The sequence below is a fragment of the Peromyscus californicus genome, unplaced genomic scaffold, assembly GCF_007827085.1.
Source record: "Peromyscus californicus insignis strain IS unplaced genomic scaffold, ASM782708v3 Scaffold_22__1_contigs__length_63687245, whole genome shotgun sequence".
Taxonomy (NCBI): domain Eukaryota; kingdom Metazoa; phylum Chordata; class Mammalia; order Rodentia; family Cricetidae; genus Peromyscus; species Peromyscus californicus.
This window is the reverse complement of record NW_026294525.1, coordinates 36,427,043-36,453,878: the sequence shown is the minus strand read 5'-3', so window position 1 is coordinate 36,453,878 and position 26,836 is coordinate 36,427,043. Positions and strand designations below refer to the sequence as shown.

The 26,836-nt window shown below is 38.8% G+C and overlaps 1 protein-coding gene and 1 long non-coding RNA gene across 6 annotated transcripts in view; one reads left to right on the top strand and one right to left on the bottom strand.

Moving 5' to 3' along the window:
* Positions 1–26,804, bottom strand: part of Echdc1 (ethylmalonyl-CoA decarboxylase 1) — a 30,663-nt gene extending 3,859 nt beyond the window's left edge. The window contains exons 1-5 of one of the 5 annotated variants that reach the window (XM_052751275.1): positions 26,714–26,804; positions 21,829–22,044; positions 19,321–19,463; positions 13,253–13,305; positions 10,821–10,901 (exon numbers count right to left, since the gene is read on the bottom strand). In XM_052751275.1, the coding sequence (XP_052607235.1) occupies positions 10,821–10,901; positions 13,253–13,305; positions 19,321–19,463; positions 21,829–22,042 (491 nt within the window). In that variant the 5' untranslated portion in view covers positions 22,043–22,044; positions 26,714–26,804. The other 4 variants (XM_052751274.1, XM_052751276.1, XM_052751273.1 and 1 more) reach the window with 4 other exon arrangements.
* LOC128118540 (uncharacterized) lies at positions 13,312–21,657 on the top strand. Its single transcript, XR_008221252.1, has 3 exons — positions 13,312–15,530; positions 18,924–19,113; positions 20,227–21,657. It is a non-coding gene; the product is annotated as an uncharacterized LOC128118540 (long non-coding RNA).
* Positions 26,805–26,836: the final 32 nt, after the last annotated feature.

Sequence of the window (26,836 nt, the reverse complement as noted above, 5' to 3'; positions counted from 1 at the left end):
TAGAAGTGCTCAATGATGAAGAAAGGTACTTATAGTGACATGAAATAAAAAAGAATATGTATTGAACCGGAAGACTGCAGAGCTTTCCTGTGCAGTACATAGGGCCACAGCCAGACTATGTGGCTGGAAATCCTAACATAGCCTCTCTGGCTGCACACTGCATCCCATACAGTGTAGCCAACGAACAGGACACACAGACAGGGTAAAAGAATATCATATTTAGACCCTAAGAAGTTACTTAGCCAAGGCCCTGAGTTTGCTTGTCTATAAAACAGTAGCTATTCAATAGTACTCATGCCAAAGAACCAAATGTGTTCTTATATGACAAATGCATAGAACATGTACTTTATAAATAATATTAGAGGAACTATATGCTTTATTTAAAAACCTCTGATACTGTATTACATTGTATTTTTATTTAGAAATATTAAAGTTGTATGTTTTGTAGTCTCACACATAAGCAGCTTTGTGTATTAGCTTTTACTATGATTTAGTAGAGTCGCTAAGCAGGTCAGTACTATGTCTGCTAGAATTCTAAATTGTTTCCTTGTCTAATATTACATAATCCTTAATGCATTCAAAATTAAAGCAACCATATTTACACAGTGAAACCCAGTAAATCAGTAATTCTCAACCCTGTGGGTCGGGACCCCTTTGGAGGTCAAGCAGCCCTTCCACAGGGGTCACCTAAAACCACCAGAAAACACAGATAGTTACAGTTTGATTCATAACTAGCAAACTGACAGTTATGGAGTAACAACAAAATAATCTTATGGTTGAGGGTGTATTAAAGGGCTACAGCATTAGAAAGGTTAGGAACCACAGCAGTAAATGGTAGTGTGCTGTCTGTCCTTCAGTGGTGGTCACATGAATGGAGACAAGAAGACAGATGCATGTTTTTGTCTTTCCAAATAATGAAAAATAATACTTTGTTCTACTGCACACGGGGCTGAAGTAGAAGATTGAAACTGATTCTGAAAGAACAAGAACAGACATGTATGTCTTTAAGGTTTATAAATTATAAATTATAAAACTAGGCAATACAGGTTAACAACAAATATTTAAAAATTTTAAAGCAGTGGTATTATAAAGGTTAAGTGAAACAGGACAGACAATGCATGACTAGTATTTTTTCTTGAAGGAAAATTTGTTAAGAACTAATGCTAACTTGCTACTATTCATTTAACTTTTGATGCAATCTCACTACATTCTGGAATGTATTCTTATGAGATAGTATTAAAAATACTAAAAAGGAAGCCGGGCGGTGGTGGCGCACGCCTTTAATCCCAGCACTCGGGAGGCAGAGCCAGGCGGATCTCTGTGAGTTCGAGGCCAGCATGGGCTACCAAGTGAGTTCCAGGACAGGCGCAAAGCTACACAGAGAAAACCTGTCTCGAAAAACCAAAAAAAAAAAAAAAAAAAAAAATACTAAAAAGTATAGAGTTATTCATTATTACAGTCTGCATATTCAAAACATAAAATGTGAAGGCTGGGAGACAACTTAGTATATAAAGTGCTTGTTGAACACACATGAGGACCTCAGTTTGGATCCCCAAAGTCCACATAAAAAGCTGGGCATAGCAGCATCTGTCTACAGCCCCAAGGCTGGAGGACAAAGACAGGGTGATCCCAGGGCCTTGCTGGCCAGCCACAGTGGTAGAAGAGGCCCTATCTTTAAAACTCAGATGGAGAGGATTAAAGGAAGATTCAACACCGCCCTCTGTCCCTCACATGTGTGCACGTGGACAAGCATGCACACACAGACACCCCTCTCAAAACAAAACATAAAATTCAGTAAGGATGGTAAGAAAAAATTCATGTAAACACTATGTATTTATGCTTTCCAAGTAAAATCACACCAAAGAGAGAAAAAAAAGGAACTATTCTAAGTAACTTTTGAACATTTTGACTATTTTACCTTTAGTCCAGAAGGGAAATAAACACACAAACACACACAATGCAGAAAGACCAATCAAAGTAGCAATGTTTAAAAAAAAAAAAAGTGGATTTTTATGAATGGTATGGGAAATTCCTTGTATCATTCTTACCACCTTTCCAGAAGTTTATATATAATTAAAATGCTTACATGTTTTTGATTGTCAAAAGTAGATGCCTTAGGTGGCTAAAGTTTGTGTGTGTGTGTGTGTGTGTGTGTGTGTGTGTGTGTGTGTGTGCGAGCAGATATGTGTGCACATGTTGAGTATGCCAGAGATCAACTTCAAGTGTCATTTCTAAGGAACCATCTTGAGACAACAATTTGTCACGAGAACCTGGACCTCACTCATTAGGCTAGACTGGCTGGCCAGTGAGCCCTAGGGGCAGGCAGAGATCACAACCCCAGCAATGATACAAATATGCGCTACTAGGCCTGACTGTTTATGTAGATGCAGGAGATTGAACTTGGGTCCTAATGCTCATACAGCAAGCAGTTTAATAACTGGATTATTTTCCTAGGCCCCAGTCTTTTTGCCTTTATCATCATCATCATAACCATCACCACCACCACCACCATTATCATCATCATCATCATCATCATCATCATCATCATCTTTTGGTTTTTCAAGTCAGTGTTTCTCTGTGTAACCCTGGCTGTCCTGGAACTCTCTCTGTAGACCCAGCTGGCCTTGAACTCAGAGAACTCAGAGATCTGTGTGTGTGTGTGTGTGTGTGTGTATGTATATGTGTATATATATTAAGGCCATTTTCTCTTGGAAAGAATTAGAAGAAAATTTTGGCTTAAGAGAATGTTTCTGACACATGCATACACTAAATCTATTAACAGCTGGTGATTGTGAGGTGGTGAGAAGGGCTAGTGTTCATATTAAGTTATTCAATCTGCATAGGTACTTTTCCCCTGGATAGAAGAGCTGCTTAGATAAAAATGTCAGTTGCATGAATTCCAGGCAATTACCAGGGAAGTTAAGTAAGTGAAAAGGGGCCAAAATACATACTTTAGATGGGAACTTACCTTTTTAGTACAAAGCTATGAAAGTTTTTGCTATTTGCAGACACCCAATTAAAACCCTTCATCACAGAGATACCTGGTAAGGCACTGAAGAAAACATCAACCAGCATGACTTGTATTGAGTTCTTACTTCCTTGTAACCAGAGCTAGTTATAAAGGTCATTCAGTAGGGAATCCTCTCTAGTACTCCTCACTTTTAATACTACAGCTGCTCTTGGAATGTGGACTTTAAAAGGGCACAGTAATCCAGGATGGTGCTTTTCAAACTTCTATGGTGAAGAATCAATTTCTTTTTCGCTTAAACAAAAATTGTTTCTATTATCTCCCCTTTCACTATAGAAGATAAGACACCTAGCACCAAATACTATATATATTTTCCCTAAACTTACTAACTAGAAAGTTTGATTTAATGAAGTACAGTTAAAAGATTAAGACCATTAATAAAATAGACTAATTTTAACTGTATACTCTAATCAAATTTCCAATATCATTGTGCTTGTATTCTACAGCAATTATTAAGTAAAATAAAAATTGCCTGAATACAAGTCCTGTGATACACTGACAAACGCTCTGATAACCTAGACAGCTACTAATGAAAACAGGCAGCCACCAGCATTTTACTAGACAAAGGGATAGTTCACCTTTGAGCAGACGGAGTAATGACATGAGACTTCATCAGGCCATTCAGAAGAGCATACAATCTAAAACTGAAAAAGTACTTGCTTCTGGGCCTTCATGTTTAATATTTCTGATTGTGGATGACCAAAAGCTTTCATAGCTTTGTACTAAAAAGGTAAGTTCCTATTTAAAGAATGCATTTTTTTTGTCCCTTTTAACTTACATAACTTCCCTGGTAATTAATTGCTTGAAATTCATGCAACTGACATTTTCATCCAAGTACTTCTCTCTCTAAGGGAAAAGTACTTTGGCAGATTGAAATAACTTAGTATGATAACAAAAAAATGCAAAATTTTGATTTGGGAGGAGGGATACTATAATTGGCTACGGGTAAATTCTTTAACAACAAATACATACTACTAGAAAAAACTTCTAGAAACCTAAGACATACGTGTTTTATAGATGGCTATACCTGGCATCTATGGGTGTAAAAATGTTCAATTAATGATGGGATGACTTCCATACAAACAACCATGCTTCTACTGGGAAGCTGTTCTAAAAGTGCTTCGGGTACATTATTGTGTACATCTGAGATAAGAGAGTTATGATCATCAATATCCTAACAAATATTCAGTAAGATTCTAATGTGCATTAAATCTAAAAATAACACAGTATCTCAAAGATTAAGTAGTTTCTGGTGGTTTTATCTGATATTTTCCCTCTCATTCTAATCCTAACTTCCAAATTATGTAGAAGAAAATTAATATGAGAGATGATACAAAAGTCTAGCAAATGGTTGAAGAAGAACACCAGATATAACATTAAAGGATTTTTATTTTCTCCAGTGAACATCTATAAATTCTTAACTTGTATTCTTATGGAAGAAAATTAAGTATATCAGTACCTGTCAGCACATAGCTTAGAACTCTTTAAATATATTTTATATTTATATAATTACATATTTGAATTATATACTCTATACTTGTATTTCTGGGTAAAATAAACCAGCATTTATCACTTTATACATAAGGCATTTCCTATTTAGTCTCACACCCCCACAAAGCCAGTGTGACTGCTCCTCAGAACAAAACAAAGCAGCAACCTAATGCAGTCTGAAGTCCTGCCAGCAGAGGGTGCTATGATAGAACTGGTTTTTTTTGTTTTGTTTTGTTTTGTTTTTCCCCCCACTGTATCCATGGAGCCACTCACTGATACTGGTTTTCAAAGACGTTGAGATCTTGGTAAATTGTCTCCTACATCCAAACAATTTTAAAGTTTCTGAGTAATAAATAAAACTGTTAACTGAAACAAGTCCTTAATTATCAAATGAAAAACAAAAAAATTTTCTTATGAGTTTGCTGACTCTTCTCTCACATTTCTATTAATCTATGTCCTTTATAAGAAGTTAAAATGGGAAAACATATTTATTACAGAACATTTAGTTTGTAAGACTGGAAGTCATGAACGACATTATGATAATATTCCCTGTATTAAGTTAACCCTGCATGGAAGTGAGAGGCTGTGATGCAGAGGGGAAGCAGGGACTCCAAAGGTGTTACCAGGTGCCTACCTCTGACTGAGTCATGATCTCCTAGGTTCCGATTTTGTAACAGTCATGAAACACAAGATTTGTTTGATATCAATAGAACGAAAATGATAGACTGTCTTATTAAAACTTACTTTCTAAACTGGCCAAATAACACAGAACAAAATAAACAATTTTAATGTCATAAAAATTCCTTGTTAGGGGAATTTTCATCTTCATTTATGACATTAAAAAATACTTCACAGAAATCCATAGAGTGACTGTGTGCAGTCTGTGAGACTTACTATTTTCATTGAGATGTCAAAATCCCTAACAAGAAACAAATTAAGGAAGGTAGGCTTTATTCCGGCTCAGTTTTTGAGGGTACACTCCATCATGACAAGGAAGGGCTGCCATCGGGAACGGGAGGGTGCATCCCATCATGGTGAGGAAGGTAAGGCACTGGGAATGGGAGGGTGTAGTCTATCATAAAGGAAGAAGGTTTAACATCAGGAGTGGGAGGGCAGTTCTGCACACTGCATGCACACTTATAGAAAGCTGTATGTCCTGGTGCTCCACATTCATTCCTTTTTTAATACAGTCCAGAACCCCAGCCCATGAAACCGTGCTGCCCACATTTAAGGTGGACCTTCCAACCTCAATTAACCTAATTTTGGTAATCGCTCATGCATATGCCTAGTGGTTTGTCTCTGAAATGATTCTAGATTCTGTCAAGTTGGTAATCAATAAAACCCAGCATAATGTACCCAAATATTCTTTCTGATGAAAATATAAATAATTAGCATGGCAATTTACTTTCACTATATGTATTTATTTAAATGATAATTGACTAAAGCAAATAAATAAAAAAGCATAGTAATCATGCCATTACAATGCATAGAAGCAAAATAAACATTAATAGACCCAAAAACCAGGATACAAGAAATAGATGATGTATAATGTAATATCCTAACATCTTACATGAAATAGTTCATTATTTGATGGAGGGCTATGATCACTTTAAGATGCATACTGTTAATTCAAAACTAAAGGAAACCAGTTTCTCTCTGTCTCTGTCTTTATCTCCTCTCTCCCTCTCACTGTGTGTGTGTGTGTGTGTGTGTGTGTGTGTGTGTGTGTGTGTGTGTGTAGTCAATAGAAGTAAAATGTAATTATACTATCTACAAAGAGGCAAGAAAAGAGTAAGAAAGAACATGCAGAATCCAGTCATTAGAAACAATATTAAGATGGTAGACTGCAGGGCCAGGAGAGAGAGTTCAGTGGGTTAAGAGCAGCTTCCGCTTTTGGAAAGGACCCAGGCTCAGTTCCCAGCACTGACATGGTGGCTTACAACTGTCAATAACTCTAGTTCCAGGGGATCTAAAACCCGCTTTTGCCCTCTTGAGAACACCATAAGGTACACATACATACATGTAGGCAAAACACTAATGCAAATAAAGATAACTTTAATAAACATGACAGACTGAGAAATCAGTATGTCAGTAACAGTGAGTGTAAAATAGTACAAATCCACTAATTTAAAGGCAGAATAAAAAGAGTATGTCCCTAGTCTAGCCTGGTGTGTAGATCACTAATCCCAATTTAAGAAACTGAGGCAGAAGTAGGAACAACAACTTCAACACTTCCCTAGATGACTTGGTAAGACCCCATCTCAAAATTAAAAATATAAAAAAAAGCAAGGGATGTAGCTCAATGGTAGGTGCATTGCCCAATGTGTCCATGAATTCAGTATCTCAGACCACCAAAACAGAAGTATGATCCTAATTCATGTGACCTACAATAACCTATGTTCAGTTATACAGCAGGTATATATAAAAGGGCAGAAAAGATAGCAGCAAAAGGCAGGGGTGACTATATCAGATAAAACACATTCTTGATTGGATCCCAGACCAGAAAAAGGGATATTAAAATGGTCAACAATAGAGAAACACTGAATAACACCCACAGATTAGTTAGAAGTATTGCATCTCTGAATTTCTTGATCTGTAATTATACCCTGGCTATCTGTTACTAGCATCCTAGGAGACTCAGTAAAAGTTTTCAGACAGCTGTAAAAATTTCAAAATGAAAATCTAAAAATACTTTAAAAACTACAAATTTCTGCTCATTGAAAACCAAGTGTGGAGAGATACAATCCTGTAATCCCAACACTTGGGAGGATAAGGTGGAAGGAATCCCAGTTCAGATGCACTTGCCTACACAGAAAGATCCTATCTCAAATAACAAGACTCACTTGTTAACTGATGTGACGCTACTAAGAAGAAAGCAAGACATGGGATGACGGTGAATCAGAGGTTCCACATTTGGGACTCTGAATGCGAAAAGTGAAGAGGACAAGAGGACAGAGGAAATAAGGAAAGCAGGCGCTGGCAATCAGCAGAGCGGATGCTCCAGCTAAGATGCTCCAGCTAGGAAGCATGCTGAAACATCAGACAATTCAGACAGAAATAGGACACAGTCTGCATTTCATCCCTGGCAACCCTCCCTCCCATGTAGAGGAGGAAAAGTCGGTACCATCTCTTACTTCGCTCAAAAATTAATTGAAGCCGGGCGGTGGTGGCTCACACCTTTAATCCCAGCACTCGGGAGGCAGAGCCAGGCGGATCTCTGTGAGTTCGAGGCCAGCCTGGGCTACCAAGTGAGTTCCAGGAAAGGCGCAAAGCTGCACAGAGAAACCCTGTCTCGAAAAACCAAAAAAAAAAAAAAATTAATTGAAGATGAATCAAAGACCTTAATTTAAGACCTGAGACTGAAACTCCTAAGGAAAAACACTTCCAAGATACAGGGACAGCCAATGCTCTTCTGCATAGTACATCAGTGGTCTGGGAAATAGCAAAACCTGATGGGCAGGACTGCATTAAATAAAAAAGCTCGGTAATGCAAAGGATGAAGCTGTCAGGATGAAAAAGCAATCCACAGAACAGAGTAAAATCTCCAGGTACTCATCCATCTGACAGGAGACTGGCAATCTAACACATACACAGAACTCAAAATTATACTTCCTTAAATAAATAATTCAACCACTCAATGAACAAAACAACAGACAATTTTCAAAATAACTATAAATGGCCAAAAGGCACATGAAAGAATATATTCAACTTTCTTTACCTGCTAGAAAAACGCAAATCCAAACTACATGGAGACTCCATCTCACCCTAGTCAGAACAGCTCTCATCAAGTCACAGAAAAGGGACAAATGCCGATGAGGATGCAGAAAAAAGAAACTGTCTACACAGTTGGTGAGATAGCAACCAGTAGAGCCACTATGGAAATCCACAAAGATTCTTCCAGAAACTAAAAAGAGATCTACCACATGATCCAGTTGTATGCATCATTCCTGTGGATACACCTCTGGGATAGAAGTCAACGTACAGCAGAGACACCTGCATACTCAAGCCTATTGTAGCATTATTCACAAGTGTATATGGAAAAGAAAAATGGTCCACATCTTAATTGTGGTGGTTACATGGGTATATGCATCATCAAAATTCCTTTATACTGCACAATTAAAATGGGTACTTCTGGCTACACATAATTTATATCTGAATGTAAGATATTTCAAAAACCTTTATAACTCTGATCAATATAACATTGAAATATTCATAATGCTATTTATCAGAGCAGAAGGGCCATGTCCTTAGCTTCAGAAATTGGGCCAAAATTTAACTGCAACTTTTCTCTTAATGTACGCGCCAAGATTTTGAAGGATGAAGTGTACATCATGAGTAGAAAAGAGGAATGAACACAATCAGCGAAGATGATTTTCAGGAGCTGGAGAATGGCTCAGCAGTTAGGAGCACTTAATGAGAACACAAGTTCTATTCCCAGCAGCCCATCACAGCCCAGAACTGTCTTAACTCCAGTTCCAGGGGATCTGATGCCCTCTTTTGACCTCTGTGGGCACAGGTACTCATACAAGTAAGAAAAACATTCATACAAAAGAAAAAAAAATCCTTTTTAAAAAGCGATTTTTAAAAATATACATTCTGTGGGCAGGGTTTTGTTTTTTTTTTTTTTTTTTTTTGGGTTTTCGAGACAGGGTTTCTCTGTGCAGCTTTGCGCCTTTCCTGGAACTCACTTGGTAGCCCAGGCTGGCCTCGAACTCACAGAGATCCGCCTGGCTCTGCCTCCCGAGTGCTGGGATTAAAGGCGTGCGCCACCACCGCCCGGCATGTGGGCAGGGTTTTAAAAGCTAAAATTGTCTTATGTTTAATATCATATGAAATCATTTAATAAGCGTTATTCAATATGTAAACCATATTGCTCTGAAGTACTTTAAAAAAATGTAAAATGAAATCAAGATTAGCCCTACGGCAGAAAGTATGCCAAACAAAGAAAATAGTTTTCAAGTATGACAGATCATTATTTTATTGACATTTCTGTTAAAAAAAAACAGTGGTAATCTTATATAATTTTAAGACTCAAAATAATAATTTATGTACATTAAGGGTGAACATTATGCTATAATCTATATATTCGTGACCTCATTGAGATGTATCTAAATATTTAAGGGAGACATAAAAGTTGAAACAGTTGCTTCCTCAAGTCAGACAGAGTAAGTGGAACACAGAGTGAAGATCAATAGTCGTGGTACCAGCGCTCAGGCTCCTTGCTGCCTCTCACTGGAGCTCCAGTTACAATACACACACCATTTTTTGAACACTCAAAAGGATCAAGTATATTTTTAAAAATAAAGCATCTAACTTTCTTGCAAACACAGTTCTTTGCTATGACATAGTCAAAGCTCCAGGGACTTCTCAAAGCTGTCAATACACAAGAGCTCAATGTGATACTGTCTTACTCCAGGTTTATGGATCTCAGAATAAGCTTACAACAGAATACAGAGGTTTGCTCAGAGTGGTTCCTTGGGACAGTACTAAGAAGGCAGCCTCAAGCCTGTGCAATGCAGCAGGTTTTTATGGCCTCTGGAATCACACAGCTACCAAAAGCTGGAGATCGTTGTAAGGGGGAAGAACTACCAGCTCCTAGAATTTCCTGCAACTTCGTTCTCTCATTTATAAAGCTGCTGTGGATCACAGATGGTGGAGACATGGCTCTCAGAAAGAAATGGGTTTCAGGAAATCTCTTTCTTGAAGACAGGCACAGGGGAGTCTTTGTGTCCATTTTCTTCTGGTTTTCTTATGTTCTTCAGTTGTTAACTCCTTCTGAATAATTCTCTTGGATTTTAGACTTTCATATATTTCCTTGACTTTCTAGTATGAATTTGATTTATTAAGTCACTGTGTTTTGTTGCTTTTTAAAAATTCATAATTGAACAGTAACTGTACTAAACTAAAAAATTATCTACTTTAATGATGACAGAAAATACTCATTAACTGATTATCTTGTTTAAGAATATATGAAATATTGAAATTAAGGCAAAACTATATTCAAGCATGTGCTAACTGTGTTTATGCCTGCAACAATCTCCCCCGCAGGAAGCGAGCTTGCTTTATTTATTTACCTATTCATTTGTATATTTTGCTGTTTAAATAAAACATTAAACCTGGAGAAATGGCCCAGCAGTTAAGAGTACTGACTGTTCTTGCAGAGGATCCAGGTTTGGTCCTAAACACTCACATGGTGGCTTACAACTCCACTTCCAGGGGATCCAATAGCCTCTGCTGGCCTCTGCAGGTACTGTCTATACATGGTACATATACATACAGCCTGCAACAATTTTTATCTTACCTGAAATCACATGCTGTAGTAAATTCTGCTCCTCCACCCATTGCCCAGCCTTGAACCAGAGCAACACTTATTAACGGTAGTCTGTATATTAAAGGAAAATGGATGTGAATAAATCTAACCTTAGGGTTCATTTCTATACATCATATTAAGGTCTTCAACATTTCGCAGTGTTAATAACAAGAGCCATCAAGGGTAGTGAATCCTTGAACCTGTGCACCATCAGAAGTAAAGTGGCATGAGGCCGAGCACACGGCAGCTCACACTTGTGCTACCAAGGGTTAGCAAACCACCTACCTGAACCACTGCCTGCTTCAGTGGTGGTACATACTGTAACTGTCTTCCAAACACAGACTCTATGATACACCTTTAGCAAAGGGACTCTCCACGCTATCAATCCAGCACAGTCATGGTGAAACTGTCTGCACTACAGTCAGGGTATGGGGATTATGGCCAAATCTGAAGAGATAACCTGGTCTGAAACACAGAGCTACAAAATCAAGTATTTAAGATTCCCACCAAAAGACTTACCATTACTACTTAAATGGCCATAGACTGCTCCTATATATAAGCATTATTTAGTGTTTGAAGTAAATCTTACTATTTCTGCTTATAAAGAATGTGTGGGGGACATTGGTAAACACCTTCAATCCCAGCACTTGAGAGGCAGAGACAAGTGGATCTCTAAGAGTAAAAAGGCCAGTCTGGTCTACTTCCTGCACAGCCAAGGATATATAGTGAGACCTTATCTTAAAAAAAAAAATTAAAGCTGGGCGGTGGTGGCGCACGCCTTTAATCCCAGCACTTGGGAGGCAGAGCCAGGCGGATCTCTGTGAGTTCGAGGCCAGCCTGGTCTCCAAAGCGAGTTCCAGGAAAGGCGCAAAGCTACACAGAGAAACCCTGTCTCGAAAAACCAAAAAAAAAAAAAAAAAAAAAAAAAAAAAAAAAAAAAAAAAAAAAAAAATTAAATAAAAATAAATCATGTCACAACAGTGTGAGAAATCTATCAGACAGATCTAAAATGTTTTCAAAGTATTCATTTTTTATAGATTCTAAAATGTAAAGCTATTGGTCTAATGTGACTAAATATTTCCTAATAAGCCCTACTTCCAAATAGAAAGGATCACTTAAACGAGAAAAACTTTTTAGCCAGATGTGGTGTTAGACACCTGTAATCCAGGCTTCAGAAGATGGAAGCAGAGGAATCAGGAGTTTAAGGGTGGCCTTGACTAATAGTAAGTTTGTGTGTGTGTGTGGTCAAACTGGGCTAAATAATACCCTGTCTCATAAATTAATAAAAATTACAATTAAAAAATCTAGAAAAGGGGGCCAATGGCTCAGTGGATTAGAGTGCTTGTTGCTTTTGCAGAGGAACCAGGTTCAATTCCCAGCACCCATAGAGCAGCTAATAATCATCCATAACTCCAGTTCAGAGGATCTGATGCCTTCCTCTGATCTCTGAAGGCACTAGAAAACACATGTGGTGCACAATACAGACACCCAGGCAAAACATTCAGACATATAAAGTAAAATAATCTAAAATAAAAGAAGTTTTAAACTAGAAAAAAAGTCAAGAACAATGTGGTGAGAGAAACAGTTAAGGCAATGGTATTTAAAACAGTAATGTTATATCTCTATTATTTTTTCTAGACTCTCAGATGAGTACCAAAAACACAGAAATGTCTAATTAATAAGCATGCTTAAATATGATTTTCTTAGTTTTCATAATTTTAAACTGCTTATATTTACAAAAAAATCAGAGATTCAAAGCATGTCAAAATCTACAATCTGAAATGCAGATTTTTTTTCTTCCCTTTTCCTTTATCTAGATACAAAGTACTCCCATTTTGTCAGAAAGCTGTAAAAGTATTTGCCAATCTAGTTTTCTCTCATCTGGACGCAGTCCACCTCGCTCCATTTCTACCGCTCTCCATCCTGGAGGAATCTCTGCATGTCACCTCCTCATCAACATCCTTTCTCTGTCTGGTGTCAGTATCTGACTGTCCCTACAGCTGTTCCTTGTGGTAGCTGGTTATGTGGGCACTGTTTCGTAAATTACTTTCCTTTCTCCTGATTTACAACACTGTTCATACCTCACTAACATTTCACTCTAATAATGACTGTTCTCTATGGCATAAAGAAATAGTCCATCATTATAGCAGACACAGTTTGAAGCTTGGCTAACTTTTTTAAATGTACAAATAATGCCGGGCGGTGGTGGCGCACGCCTTTAATCCCAGCACTCGGGAGGCAGAGCCAGGCGGATCTCTGTGAGTTCGAGGCCAGCCTGGGCTACCAAGTGAGTACCAGGAAAGGCGCAAAGCTACACAGAGAAACCCTGTCTCGAAAAAACAAAAACAAAAACAAATAATGGAATAATAAATTATTAATTCTGGTATTTTAAAAATCCTATTTTTAAAAGAAAGATACATTACCTCATAAATCTTGTTAAGGTGTTCTGCATGAACATAGATAAGGCCACTCCATTCTTTAAATTAAACAAAAAAACACAAAAATGAGTATATTACAAAAGAAATACTTTTAAAATTCAGAGTTTGAAAAGAAACAAAGCCAAATTGTTTGAAAATCAAAGTTTTCATTTCACACTCTGTGAGGCCGAACGGAAAATGATACTGTGTGTGTCGCTCTCCCAGAGCTGGAGCTCAGCATTGCACAAGGTAAGTCAGACGGTGGCCTGAACTGCTGTTCTCACTGATGTGGCAAAAGTTCTAAAACAGGGGTTTGAGGAAGGCAGGGCTGACTTGGCATCCTAGTTTGAGATCTAGTCCATCACAGCGAGGCAGGCACAGCAGCAGAACCACAGGGCTGCTGGGAGGACTGCGTCCTCAGGCAGCAGGCAGAGGTGAATGGTGTTGCTTAGCTTCCTTACTTTTCATTCAGACCAGGACCCCAGCCCATGGAATAGTGCCACCCACATTTAGGGTGTTCTTCCCATCTCAATTAACCTAATCTGGAAAAGCCCTCCACAAGAATGCCCCAAGGTTTATTTCCATAGTGACTCTTCAATCCCATCAAGTTGACAACCAAGACTAACCATTACAGCTTCCTAGAACAGAGTCAAGCACCACTCACAGTACCCTGGGAGAAACTTGAGCATGACTCTCCCACCTGCTACCTCCAGGAAGCCATGTGTAAAAGAAAGGAGTTACGATGAGCTCTGGGATTTTGTACTCCAAGGCTGTGATTCCTAGATTTTTTTTTACAAACTATATATTTTCTCATAAGAGCCATACCTTGTTCAATCCAGTATAGTCTGACTTTCAGCCTTGTCCCCAAACATTTTAATACCCTATTTGTCAAATTAAATGACTTTTCCTTATTCTGTATTATCTGCTCTTCAACTTGACACCACTTCCTCACTCAGGTCCTCTCTTTCTAGATGTTTTCACTCCTGATTCTTTGTCTGTTGCTCTGACTGCTCTTCTCCAGTTTTCCCCTTGTTCTTCCCACTCAGCCAATCCCCTAAAGGCAAGTACTCTCCCAAACCCACCCCACAGCTTTCTCTCTTTCTTCTTTATTTGAATTCTTTCCTTTGAAAGTTTAAGCCACTCCCACTGTTGGTTTTGTGTGAAGCATTAGAACCTACTAGATATCTCCACTTCCTGTACTTCTCTGGCACTGCTAACAGGACCTCAAACTCAGCACTCACAACTCCCAGGAGTAAACCGGCAGTGTGAGTTCTAGTGCCACCACTTAGGAAGAGCGTGCACGGGAGCAAATCATGACTGTGAGTTCAGGGTTCTCACCCAGAGGAATCAGGAACACAAACAGGAGTTCTGGCTGATTTACAGGATGGCAGGAAAGGTGGAAATCTGTACGTTCTGTACAGGCTACTGAGCTACTAGAAAAGTTAGTAATGATCAGCAGGCTCGGAATGTTGCTGTTGCCACTAATTGCTCTAATTTACAAAATCCTCATTATCAAGACTTAAGTGTATCTTCTTAGTTCCTCCTCTTTAATATTCCCAATATTTACTTTTTTTTTTCTGGTTTTATTCCAACTGAGCTAATCTAGACCTGTTTATCAGTTCATGGGTTGATTAGTTAAAAAACAAAAAACAAAAAACAGCTTTACTTTCTAATCAGAATTTCTGTATTTAATTTCTTTTTCTTAGATATACTTTCCATCCTGCTGCTTGGTAACTCTTCCTGTAGGATAACCATTTCCTATCAGCAGCAGAATAAAGTCTAAGATCTTGGAAAAACCAAATTCCACATAATCCTAAAGTACATTACTCACATTATTAACTCCATACCCTTCAACTAAGAATCTTAACTTCAGCCACAACATACCAAAATATCTGGCAATCCTCTAAATATCATATACCTAGTATTATATATTATATATAACATATAACACATATAACACACACACACACACACACACGTTCTGTATTTTGTTCACACCAGCCCATCAATCCATAGTTATAGCAACCTGTTCTTGTTCTATTTCAAGAAATCCCTGGGTCAAATAATGTGATTCCATCACAACTTTCCAAATGCCACGATAGTTTCCTCTTTTGTGTTTCACAGTACTTTTTTTTTTTAATTCCTGCACCTTAACTACAGTACTTATAAACTGTTTTGTAAACTGTGTGTTTGAATTCATTATTTGACATATTGCCTCTACAGGATGGGGGCTAAGGAATGTAACAATGAAGTCCTCAACAATCTTGGAAGAACAACCCATAAGGTACTGTATACTGTTGTTTTTTTAATGCTTGAACTAACTGAGCAGAACACCAATGAAGAAACAATCCATCTGCACTGTGGTGCAAAGATGTGGTGGTGGCAGAAAATGCTAGGCTGTGTGATACCTTCCTTGAGGCTGACAGCATACTACCAATACTAATGGCAATTCTGTAATGGAATGAGTGTGTTCTGACCATAATATATCATAAAGCAGAAATTAAAACTGGCCCCAGAGATAAGGTTTAATTTGGCCAAGCATGGGAGCACACACCTTAATCTCAACACTTGGGAGGCAAAGGCAGGAGAATCTCTGAGTTTCAGGCTAGCCTGGTCTACATAAAAAATGAGGAAGTAGATAGAACAGGAGGAGGGAACAGAAGAAGAATTATTATTAAGTCATCACCCAAAGCTACACAGTCAAACACTCATTTATTTCCCTGAGTTGAAGGAGGAAGAGAAGTCAAAGGGCTAGAGGCATGACTCAGCAGTTAAGAGCATGGGCTATTCCTCTAGGTACCAGGGTTCAATTTCCAGCACCCACACTATAGCTCACCACATCTGTAACTCCCATTCCAGGAGATCAAATACCCTGTTCTGTCCTCCCTGGACAGGTAGGTGATGCATAGGTATACATGCAGATAAAACACCCATACACATAAAACAAAATTTAAAAAGGAAGAAAGGAAGGAACGGGGGGGGGGGGGGGGGGGGGGGGGGGGGGGGGGGAGGGGAGCAAAAACAAAACACTACCAGGAGGAAATAATCATGGAAAAGACCAACCTGCCAATGTTTGGGTATAGGCACCTGGGAAGTACTGGACAAAGGTATGGAGAGCTGCCACAGATGTTTCCTTTGTACCCTGGGGTGCAAGTTCACCTTTTTAGCTCTTCCCAATAACAACCGTGACAAAGCATGTGCAGAACTCAATGTGCACAAATAAACCATGAGCATCGCACTAGCACTTGCAACCATCTTGAGTACAAAAACTCCCATCTGCAAAGTATCTTATTCTATGACCATAAGAACTAGCTTTATGGATTGATGAACTTCTTCCAAATACACTGAAAGATTTTTGGAAAATAAGTAATTTTTCTATATATCATTATGGCTAAAATGAAATTGTACAAGAGTAGCAACAAGCCCTAAGCAGCTAGACAGAAATTGGGGGGGGAGGAGTCACAGTAGACATTTAAGCAACGAAGACCCAAGCAATACATTATCAGTAGAGTAACAAAAGAGGTCAGGGATGAAGGAGGACAGTATCTTCAAGCTAGGTGAAGACTCTGAAGCTTTCTAAGCACCAAACCTTTCCTTGACTCTTTAGACCCACTGCTGTAAAGTAAGCAATTCTGTATTTCCCTGTACACTCAAGTTTACCACTGTGGACTTTGATTCCTTCTTACCTCTAAAAGGAGACTTCTTAGGGTCTCCAGAACATTCATGGCATAAAACCTCGCTCTTATAATTGAGTAATATTTCCACCCTTTTTTCTACCTCTTGCTATCCTCCTTTACCTAACTCTTCAGGGCTAACCCTGTGTCACATTCATCCATCTCCTGGCTTCCACGTCTTCGACTAAGAACCAACTGTGTAACAGGGGCAACTAGAGCTCCTTTCCTCATCAGGAAACCAAAGACCCCCAAAAGAAGTCAGCTTCTTAAGGATCAGTCACACATGAAAGGAAAACGAAGGGAAACAGCTTAGGAACACAGTATTGCCAATGTTGGCACTGTCGTGGGTATGTGAAGGTTTCACTGGATTTGTCTGTTTTTATGGACATTTGGAAATTTTCTTCAGACTTTTTAATTGAAAAATTATAGTGGCAAAACATCAACATAACTACCCTTTAAAGACAAGTCATTTAATAATCATACTAAAGCATTTTATTATATTTAGAGGACAATGTAATTCACTTACTAAACTGTCATATATTTCAGTTACTTCATCATTCCCAGAAAGCAAATTGACCAAATATACAGATGCTGCTGACACATCTGTAACACAAATACTCAGCATGCTGAACACAGAAGAGCTTCACTGAGAGAAAACATTCACAATGTGAGATCACAATAGGTCTCATTGTCTTAGCTACAAGTTAGATGTATTCGTACATCCAACTGCAACTCCTGTGAAGCGCCTGAGATTGCTAGGCTCCAAGATTGCAAATTTCATGTTTACACAAACACAATTACTTCTCAGGTGCAGAAGAATACAGACTATCTGGGGAAAAAATGGCTCAGGAATTTTATATACACCATTTCTACTTGCCAATTTTAAAACAATCATGTGATAAATATACCCTATATGTGACAAATGCTATTGTTACTCTGAATATTACCCACAAAGAAGTTAGTATAGTGGCTCATGACTATCAGCCCAGCTCTCAGAAGGCTGGGGCGGGAGGATTTCAGGGACTTTGAATCCAGTCAAGAATACAAAATGTACATAATGAGCTCTAAGAAAGTCTGAGCTAGAGTAAGACTGTACACACACACACACACACACACACACACACACACACACACACACACGCACACACAAAATTTGAGGAACTTTCACAGATGGGAGATCTAAGGAATCATGACTCCTAAATAGGACTCCAAAGCAGAAAAGGACACACTAGAACTACCAATACCAATAATTTATGGAATTCCTTTTCTTTCTTCTCTTTTACACTACTCTGACACGTAAAAGCAAGTACATATCTAATGTGCACAACTTGAGATAATCACCAATTCAACTATCAGCACCCATTCACGCTGCAGATACACCCATCATTTCTAGTATTTTTCTCTCATCCCCTTTATCATCAGTGTGGAGTGTGTGTGTAAAAACATTCAACATAAGATCCACCATCTTAGAAAAGTTTATGGATATACTCTCATTATAGACACTATGCTAGAGAACCAATCTCTAGCACTAATTTACCTGGGTAATGGAAGCTCTCCTTTCCCTATTCCCTCCTCACTACCTGTCAACCACTATTTTCCTCCATGCTTCAATCTCACTATTTGAGATTCCACATATGAGATCACAAAGCAGAGATTCATACGTTGATTCATTCATTGGAACATACGTTTTTGATGAATCTTTAGATCAAAGTAATAGCTAAAACAAAGGGCATAGGGTACACATATGGAGGACTCTATACTAGTCTTCCAACTTTTTCACAATCTTAAAATTATTCTAGCCGGGCAGTGGTGGCGGCGGCGCACGCCTTTAATCCCAGCACTCGGGAGGCAGAGCCAGGTGGATCTCTGTGAGTTCGAGGCCAGCCTGGACTACCAAGTGAGTTCCAGGAAAAGGCGCAAAGCTACACAGAGAAACCCTGTCTCGAAAAACCAAAAAAAAAAAAAAATTATTCTAAAATTTAAATTTTTTTCTTTAAAAACAGTCAATCAAATTAGAAAAGAAAGAGACCCAGGGGCATTACTGGAGGGGAAGAAGAGCATCAGGATCAACACTGAAGACAAGAGACATTCATTCTCCAAAAACACCAGCACATCCAAGAGTCCTCCTCTTGGACCACAACGATGAGTCATTCCAGCATGTCAACCAAAATGTCTTTTATAGATACCCTGTAGGTAAGACCTTAACATTTATTTGTTTTCCTGTATTATTTCCCTTATAAATCTTTATAATTTCTCATTAAAAATAAACAAAACAAAAAGCATTGTTTGAAGGCTATTAAGGAGTATGAATGAATTATAGCAACCACCACCCAGGTTAAAATACGACTTTCTCAGCCGTGTCTGACGGGAGCAACCTCGGTGCATAGCCCACATACTTGCCTCTGGAGTGGAGAGTGCTTTCACAGCATTCAGATCAGATCCTGAGCAAAAAGTATTTTTTGCCCCATGGACAATGAGGCCTTTCCCCTCTGTCCAATTTTCCAATTCAATTACCCTTTCCAAAAGTTGTAGCATCATGACACCTACCAGATGAGAGAGTAAAACATGAACACATGTAATAGACTGATAAAACCAGAAATAGTAAAGTGCTGAGCAAGACCACTAGGACATACACTTTACAAATATTGACTGTATAGCTACCAAATGCCTACTGTGCTATACAATGCAATATACAAGCAAGGTATATAAAACAGCCCCTGCCTTAAAATTTTAAATTCATTAGTCTATGTATCTTAAGAAATTGGACAAATGTATTTGGAAAGAAAAATAAGAATGTATCATACAGGTCCTAGACATAGAAAAGTTGGGATATACAATATTGGATACAGTGATAAGGAAAAATTACTCCTTATGGTAAAGATAGCAGCTCAACAAGTTTTATGAGCATAAGATGACTGACATTTTACGACATACAGTCTATAAAAAATATAGGGCAAAGAGAGAGTCTAACTCTCTTCCCAGCAGGACTAACAAGATTTTAGTTCGGTCTAGAAAGAGCTAATAAATATGTAATAAATTAATGACATGGTTGACAAACTGACATGCCTGAGGGTACACTATGAAAGTGCTTAACAGGTCGACCAGCAGTTAAATCAATGATTTATATATTAGATAGTTATGGTGATATGATTACAAAATCCTATGCAAGCGTCCTTTAACAATAAATTTAAAATCGGAAACAGCGGAAAACGTTACATGAAGTTCTATTGAATAATCTGTATCTATGCACATCTTTGGTTATCTTCCAAGGTCATGTCCTCAATATGCTTAATTTTACTTTCCTAGGTAAATGGAATTAGAAGCCAAAGTAAAGATCATAACTGAAGGCCGGAACTTCCAGAGAATCTACTGTTTCCAAGCCTTACTACCCAGATCCCATTAAAATATACAGACTTATTTTTGGAAAAAAAAATCCCACAAGGTCAATAATCACTACTCTGCCATTTTTAAAGTAACCAGCGGTGATGAGGTTCTGCAGTAAATGTTAGATCAATGTTATAAATTCACATATAACTAATGAAATCAACCTTTCTAAGTATGATCTACTGAAAATGGAAACTTCTCAAGAATATCCTGAGTGCTTGAAAAATATTATTACATGACAATTATTTTTAGTTTGGGAGAAACCAAAGATCCACACATTTACTGTAAAAATAAATCAAAACAGACAAATATGCATCTTCAATCATGCATGACATTTAAGTGCCAAAACAATAATAGTGGTCATGAATATAAAACTATAGTACTAGTTAATTTTAAACTCACTCTTTTGACTTAGTGCACTAAACCTTAAGAGCTGGAGGAGACCTTACACACTAATGGGCCGTAGAGTATCTGACTGGACTGTTTTTAAGAAAAGGCATGGCAGGAGTTCACTCATTTCCCCATCCAAGCTAACAAAACACCAAGACTCAAAACATCTCTGCTTTAATTGTTTTGTATATTATGCATCAAACTAATATTCTCCTACATAATTGAATATATGGAGCTACTACCATTAATTACATGCAAATTTTGAACACTTGAAAGTGGGTGGTCAACTGAGATATACACTAAATGTAATAACAGATTTCGAAAACATACTATGAAAATAAAAAGGGAAAAAAAATCTCACATGTGACTTCTTATAGGAGTTATTTTTAGTGAAAATATTTTGAAACATTTATGTTTGATATACACAGAATCAAAATGTTAAACTGCCTAGTTTCTAAACTAGTCAAATAACATACAACAAAATAAATCCATAGAGTGACTGTGTGCAATCTGTGAGAGTTACTTTTCTCACTGTAATGTCAAAATTCCCGACAAGAAACAAATTAAAGAAAGAAGGCTTTATTCCAGCTCACACTTTACAAGAGTACATGCCATCATGGCAAGGAGGGTATAACATCAGAACAAGGGTGCATTCCATCATGGTGAGGAAGGTAAGGCATTGGGAGCCTATTATAGGGAAGAAGGTATGACATCAGAACAAGGGTGCATTATATCACAGTGTGGAAGGTAAAGTATTGGGAGCCTATCATAGAGAAGAAAGTATGACATCAGAACAAGGGTGCATTCCATGATGAGGAAGGCATGGCATCAGGAATGGGAAGGCAGCTCTATTTGATTTTGCTTTCTAAATAGTGACTGCTTAGAATATTTAACACTACACATGAATCTCATTTTTATCAAGATTTATACTCACGATTTTAAAAAAATCAACATATGCATAATTACAAAAATAGTTCTGGTTCATTTTATAGAAAATTGTTTCTGTGTATATATATTCTATAAGGAATACCGAGACTCTCAAGAATTCTTCCACCAGGACAGGGAAAGAAAAACTATGATAGCAGGCTATGACTTAGTGTCATTCTTTAGCTAGAGAAGGCAGACCTCTCGTACCTGAGAAGGCATTCATTTTATTGGGGTTGTTCAGAGTGAGAATGCCAATGCCATTCTGTTTCTTCTGAAGGTCAATGGATCCACCAGGAAACTGCTCCAGTATCTTTTTCACTTCCTCCTCGTGGAAGCCATGAGATGTATTATAAAGCGACACTCCCGTTTGTAACAGTTTCGTCCTTGCAGACAGAGATGTAGTCAAAAGACTTTTTGCCATTTCTAGAAAAGAAAGAAGTATGCAGTTGTCCCAATAAAAAGAGACTAATTTTTAATTTTCTACTGTTAGGTCTGGATATAATAATAAGCCTTTCTCTTGAATTGTGAAAACCTCTCCAATGAAGGTAAGCTCCATCAAAAAAAAAAAAAAAAAAAAAGAAAGAAAGAAAGAAAAAAAAATAAAAGATTAAGACACAGTCTGGCTAAGTAGACCAGGGTAGCCTACAACTCATTTTCCTTCAAGGTTCCTGTAGTAGAAGTTATCTACAGTCCCAACAGGGCCCGCAGCTATTCAGACCCAAATAAACACACAGATGCTTATATTATTTAAACTGTTTGGCCTAATGGCTCAAGCTTCTTGCTATCTAGTTCTTATATTTTAAATTAGCCCATTTCTATTAATCTATAAGTTGCTACGTGGCTTGTGGCTTACTGGTACTTTACATCTTACTTCTCATGGTGACAGCGGCTGGCAGTGTCTCCTGACTCATCCTTCCACTTCCCAGAATTCTCTCTCTTTGTCCCGCCTATACTTCCTGCCGGGCTACTGGCCAATCAGCACTTCATTTATTAACCAATCAGAGCAACACATTCACAGCATACAGATATCCACAGCAGGTTCCAGCTTTCTAAAGGGTTTGCCCACGCTGGGTTGGGCTTTCAGTGATGTACCTGCCTTTAAGTCATTCTTCTTCCTGGAAGTAAACCAATAAAGGCACTAGTTCACCAAGGTGGAACTGTGTGGACTGTGATGTTGGTCTGTCATTGGTTCTCAGTTTGGACAGAACAGACACTTGCTTTGTATCTCCCCCAGGAACAGTGTATTGCAGCACTTCCTGTATGTGCATTTTTTTATTGACTATTACAGATCTTTTATTCTACTGCCCACAGCTTTCCTAAAGTCTGTAAGGTAACAAATCTCACATTCCTAGCTCTGATTCAGGACTCATTTACTGGATGTCCCTATAATTCAACTGGGATATTCTGAAGTTGAGATTTTTTTTAATGCCACTTTACTAACAAAAGAATTGTTTCCAAAGCTTTCTGTGATTTGACCTTTACTTAAAACTTTTATCTCTTCTCTCATGACCACCCCTCACATAACACATACATATATATACATACATACATACAATGGACCCAAATAGCCAGTCTCACAAATGTAACATGCTATATTATTTCCTCCCTTAAATAATTTTTTCTTTTTCTTTCTTTTTTTTTTTTTTAACCTGGTACTTCAAAAACAGAATTCCTAACTTTTCCCTGAATGTGACTATTATTATTCCATATTAACATGTTACACATATCAGTAATTTTCATTTCCTCTCACAAGGCAAATGGATGTTATGGGTTAGGACTAATATACTCTTTTAGATTTAGAGGTGATCTACCAGTAAACTGCAAAAAATGATTAGCAAACTTAATTGAGGGAACACAGGCAAGACCTATGTCATCCTACTCATTTCCATTTCCAGAGAAAGACTGACTTTGAGCTCTCTGTAGGAGACAACCAAGTGTGCCTGCCTCTATTGGTACTGCTATTTTGACTTGGATTCTTTTTCATTTCCTCTCCACTGGCCAGTCTTCTTCCCCACAATATCCTTCATATTTTGGGAGGACACCTGGAGCTACCTTTACTCTCTCACAGTAAGAAGGCCACACAGAGCAGGTTGTCACGGTTCTGCTGGATCTGCTTCTGCTATAGAAAGACAAAAGATAAGCTCTCAAGATCATACACAAACTCAATTGAGAAGTTGAGTAGCCTACACAGTCAGAAGGAAACCTAATGAGTTTATCATTTTTAAATGGGTTGTGTGTGCTCTGTGAAGTTTTGAGTTGTTCCTGAGTATGATCCAGTATGAAGAGATAATTAAGAAATTAATTTGCAGCAAAAGTTCTGATCTTCCCCACACTGGTCATAACTCTAAATGAAAATGCTAAGAAAGCCTGATTAGGATTTAGATGGCTATCTAAAGAATACTATTTTGTCTGCATTTTTATAATGCTTTGTTTAGGCAAAGAACAAGAAATTAATATATAAAATATAGAGTAGAGGATTAAAAACCACTGGCGTTTTAATTGTTATTATAGGCTAGTAGAATCAGTATTTTTTTGTTTGTCTGTTTGGTAGGGGGTCTGCCTACTTTAACTATATTGTCTCGTTCTCCAGCATCTGGCAACTCTAGCATGATTAGTATTATTGCTATCAGATCATGCCTCTTTACCTTCAAATCACTAAACTCTTAAAATAGTTACATAATGCATTGCTTTGTTAGAAAACCTCTTTGTGAAATGGACACTTTCCCAAGAAAGGCTTCTATTAAGACATGTACCCATTCTACTAATTCCTTATTTTTCTCTTCTTCCTTTATTCTGTGCCTTCCCCAATACTGACCCTTGCTTTCTGTACTCCTTTGAGATTCCTTGTCTGTACCCGAGTAATTCAAAGTACAGCTCAAGCCCGCTAGACTCACTGACCCAAACTTTGGGATTCCAATTCTAACAATTTGATAATAGTATTTGTGTATACTTTCACCCCAATTCTAAATTCACAAGCTAAAATACACAATGGTCTGGGCTGGAGAGATGGCTCAATGGTTAAAATTGTTTACCCTTCTTCCAGAGAGTTTGGTTCCCAGCTGGTAACTCCTGCTCCAGGAGACACAGTCCTCTTCTGACCTCTCACTCATGTGCACATAACCTGCCCACTCTCCCATATGCATTATTAAAAATAAATCATTTTTAAGGACGCATGATGGCTGTAGTGCTGTGATAAGATGTCAGACATTAGTGAATTAGTGTAGTATCTGAAAATACAAGTAAATAATTTAAAATTCAGGGGCTGCCACAGACTAGACATATATAAACAACCTCTATTTGCTTTACTCCTGGGCACACAAGGCAATGAAAAGGTTCTGGGGCAGTTACAATTTTATAAAACTCTCTTCAGTGCAAAAGAACTATCCAAACTGTGTCATGCGGGGTGCCTTGCTGTCCTACCAGGGAGCAGATTGCTCCAGCTGAGAAAGCTAACTGTCAAACCACTGGAAAGCTGAAAAGAATATCCCTCTGGCCATCTGGGACCAAAGGTTCTCCTCTCTAATTCTTATATACTAGTTCCTCCATTGAAAGTCCTTTTCTATTTAACACCACGCCGGAATCATTAAATTGAGCTAGAAAATTAACATAACTCCATAGTAAGGAAGGAAGTCAACAATGAGAAATCAGAAGGCATTTTAGACTGAAATATATAACCTGTTTCTCTGGTTTTCAATTTTATACTCCTTAATTCTCAGGTTCCACTGCATGCCACCCACACCTCTCCCTACACACACACAAAACCAAGAAAGTAACTTTCACGTCCTCAAATCTTGTTTTCTGTCGTCTCAAATTTCAGCACGTGTGATGTTACAGTCTTTTGCATTTCAGGCAGTAATTCCAAGTCATCCTCTCTAACTCCCCAGTCTGCATAAAATCCCATCTCCACGACCAACATCTGTGGTCGCATCAAACACTATCATAACTACTACTTTTGACAAACTGTCCTACTAAACTTAGTTGCCAAGAGGGCATCTGGCGTGGCTGAGAATAGTTCCTGGAAAACAGTAATTTCCAATCATTTCCTTAAAATAAATTCGTAGGCTTAAGGACCTGACCACAGAGCTAACTTACCATCTATCGGGTTCGTTATTCTAACTCACCCTGCTGCCAACTTTGTTCCTTCACAAGCAGGTTTGCCTTTCTGGAACGATGATCATTGCTCTGTGCGCACCAGCTAACCATGTGCTAATCAGCTGTCTAGTCACAGTCCAATAAGGTGTCCAAAAACAAAACAAACCCGTTTGTTACCATGTTCCTTCTTCCTCCACCCCTGAGATTTCGCAATCTACTTGTCCCTGCCTCCAAGAAAAATGCTATTTCTCCATACTGTCCTCGATTAGTCTTGCTCGTCTCTCTAAACCCGTAGCATCCAGAACAAGAGACGGTCACACGTTATAGAATCGGACGTGGAAGTTAGGAAAATAAGAAGCCTGACTTTGACATCCTTCAGAAAGTCTTTCCAGGCAGTAACTCCTCTGGAACTTGGACAAAAGTGGGGGAGGGGGTTGATACCTGTAGTTACACCCGCCAAAGTTGGGTGGCTTTTCTTTTGTTGTTAAAAGGTTGGCTTCACGAAACAAATACGTAGGACATGCTTAACACAAGCAAGATAAATTGAGTTCCTAAGTAGGCATTATAGAGATCCAACGGAACATCACCTAAGTTCTCCCGGGGTCTCCAAAGCACTCAGAAATCAACGCAGAGAGCTGAACTCCTGTCTCCTCGGTCCTCTGAAATTGCTAACGTCGCGATTTTCCCACGCCCGCTGCAGCATGTCAGGAATCGGCCCAGGGACCTCCAGCACCCCACGGGACCCACGGGCGCCGGCGCCTGCACTGCCTGCGAGAGCCGGCAGAGGGCAGTGCGCCTGCGCGGACACTCGCCGCGCTCGGGATTCGCCGGAAAAGGCGCTCCTCCCCCATCACGCCACACCGGGTTCCGGGGGGGGGGGGTTCTCCCGGGACGGGGCGCACCCCGACCGCCGCTCTCTAAACGCGTACACCCCTACCGCCCCCGGCGCTGACTTCCCCTTCCGCTTTCTTAAGACCCTCTTCCGCTCCGGGGACCTCACCCTCCGCCGCGCGCGACCCGCTTCCGCTGCGCGCGACCCGCTTCCGCTCCCACGCCGGCTTGTTTCCTCTCGCCGGGCCATCCGAAGGAACTCCCACCGCCCCGGAAGTCCCACCCCTTTCCC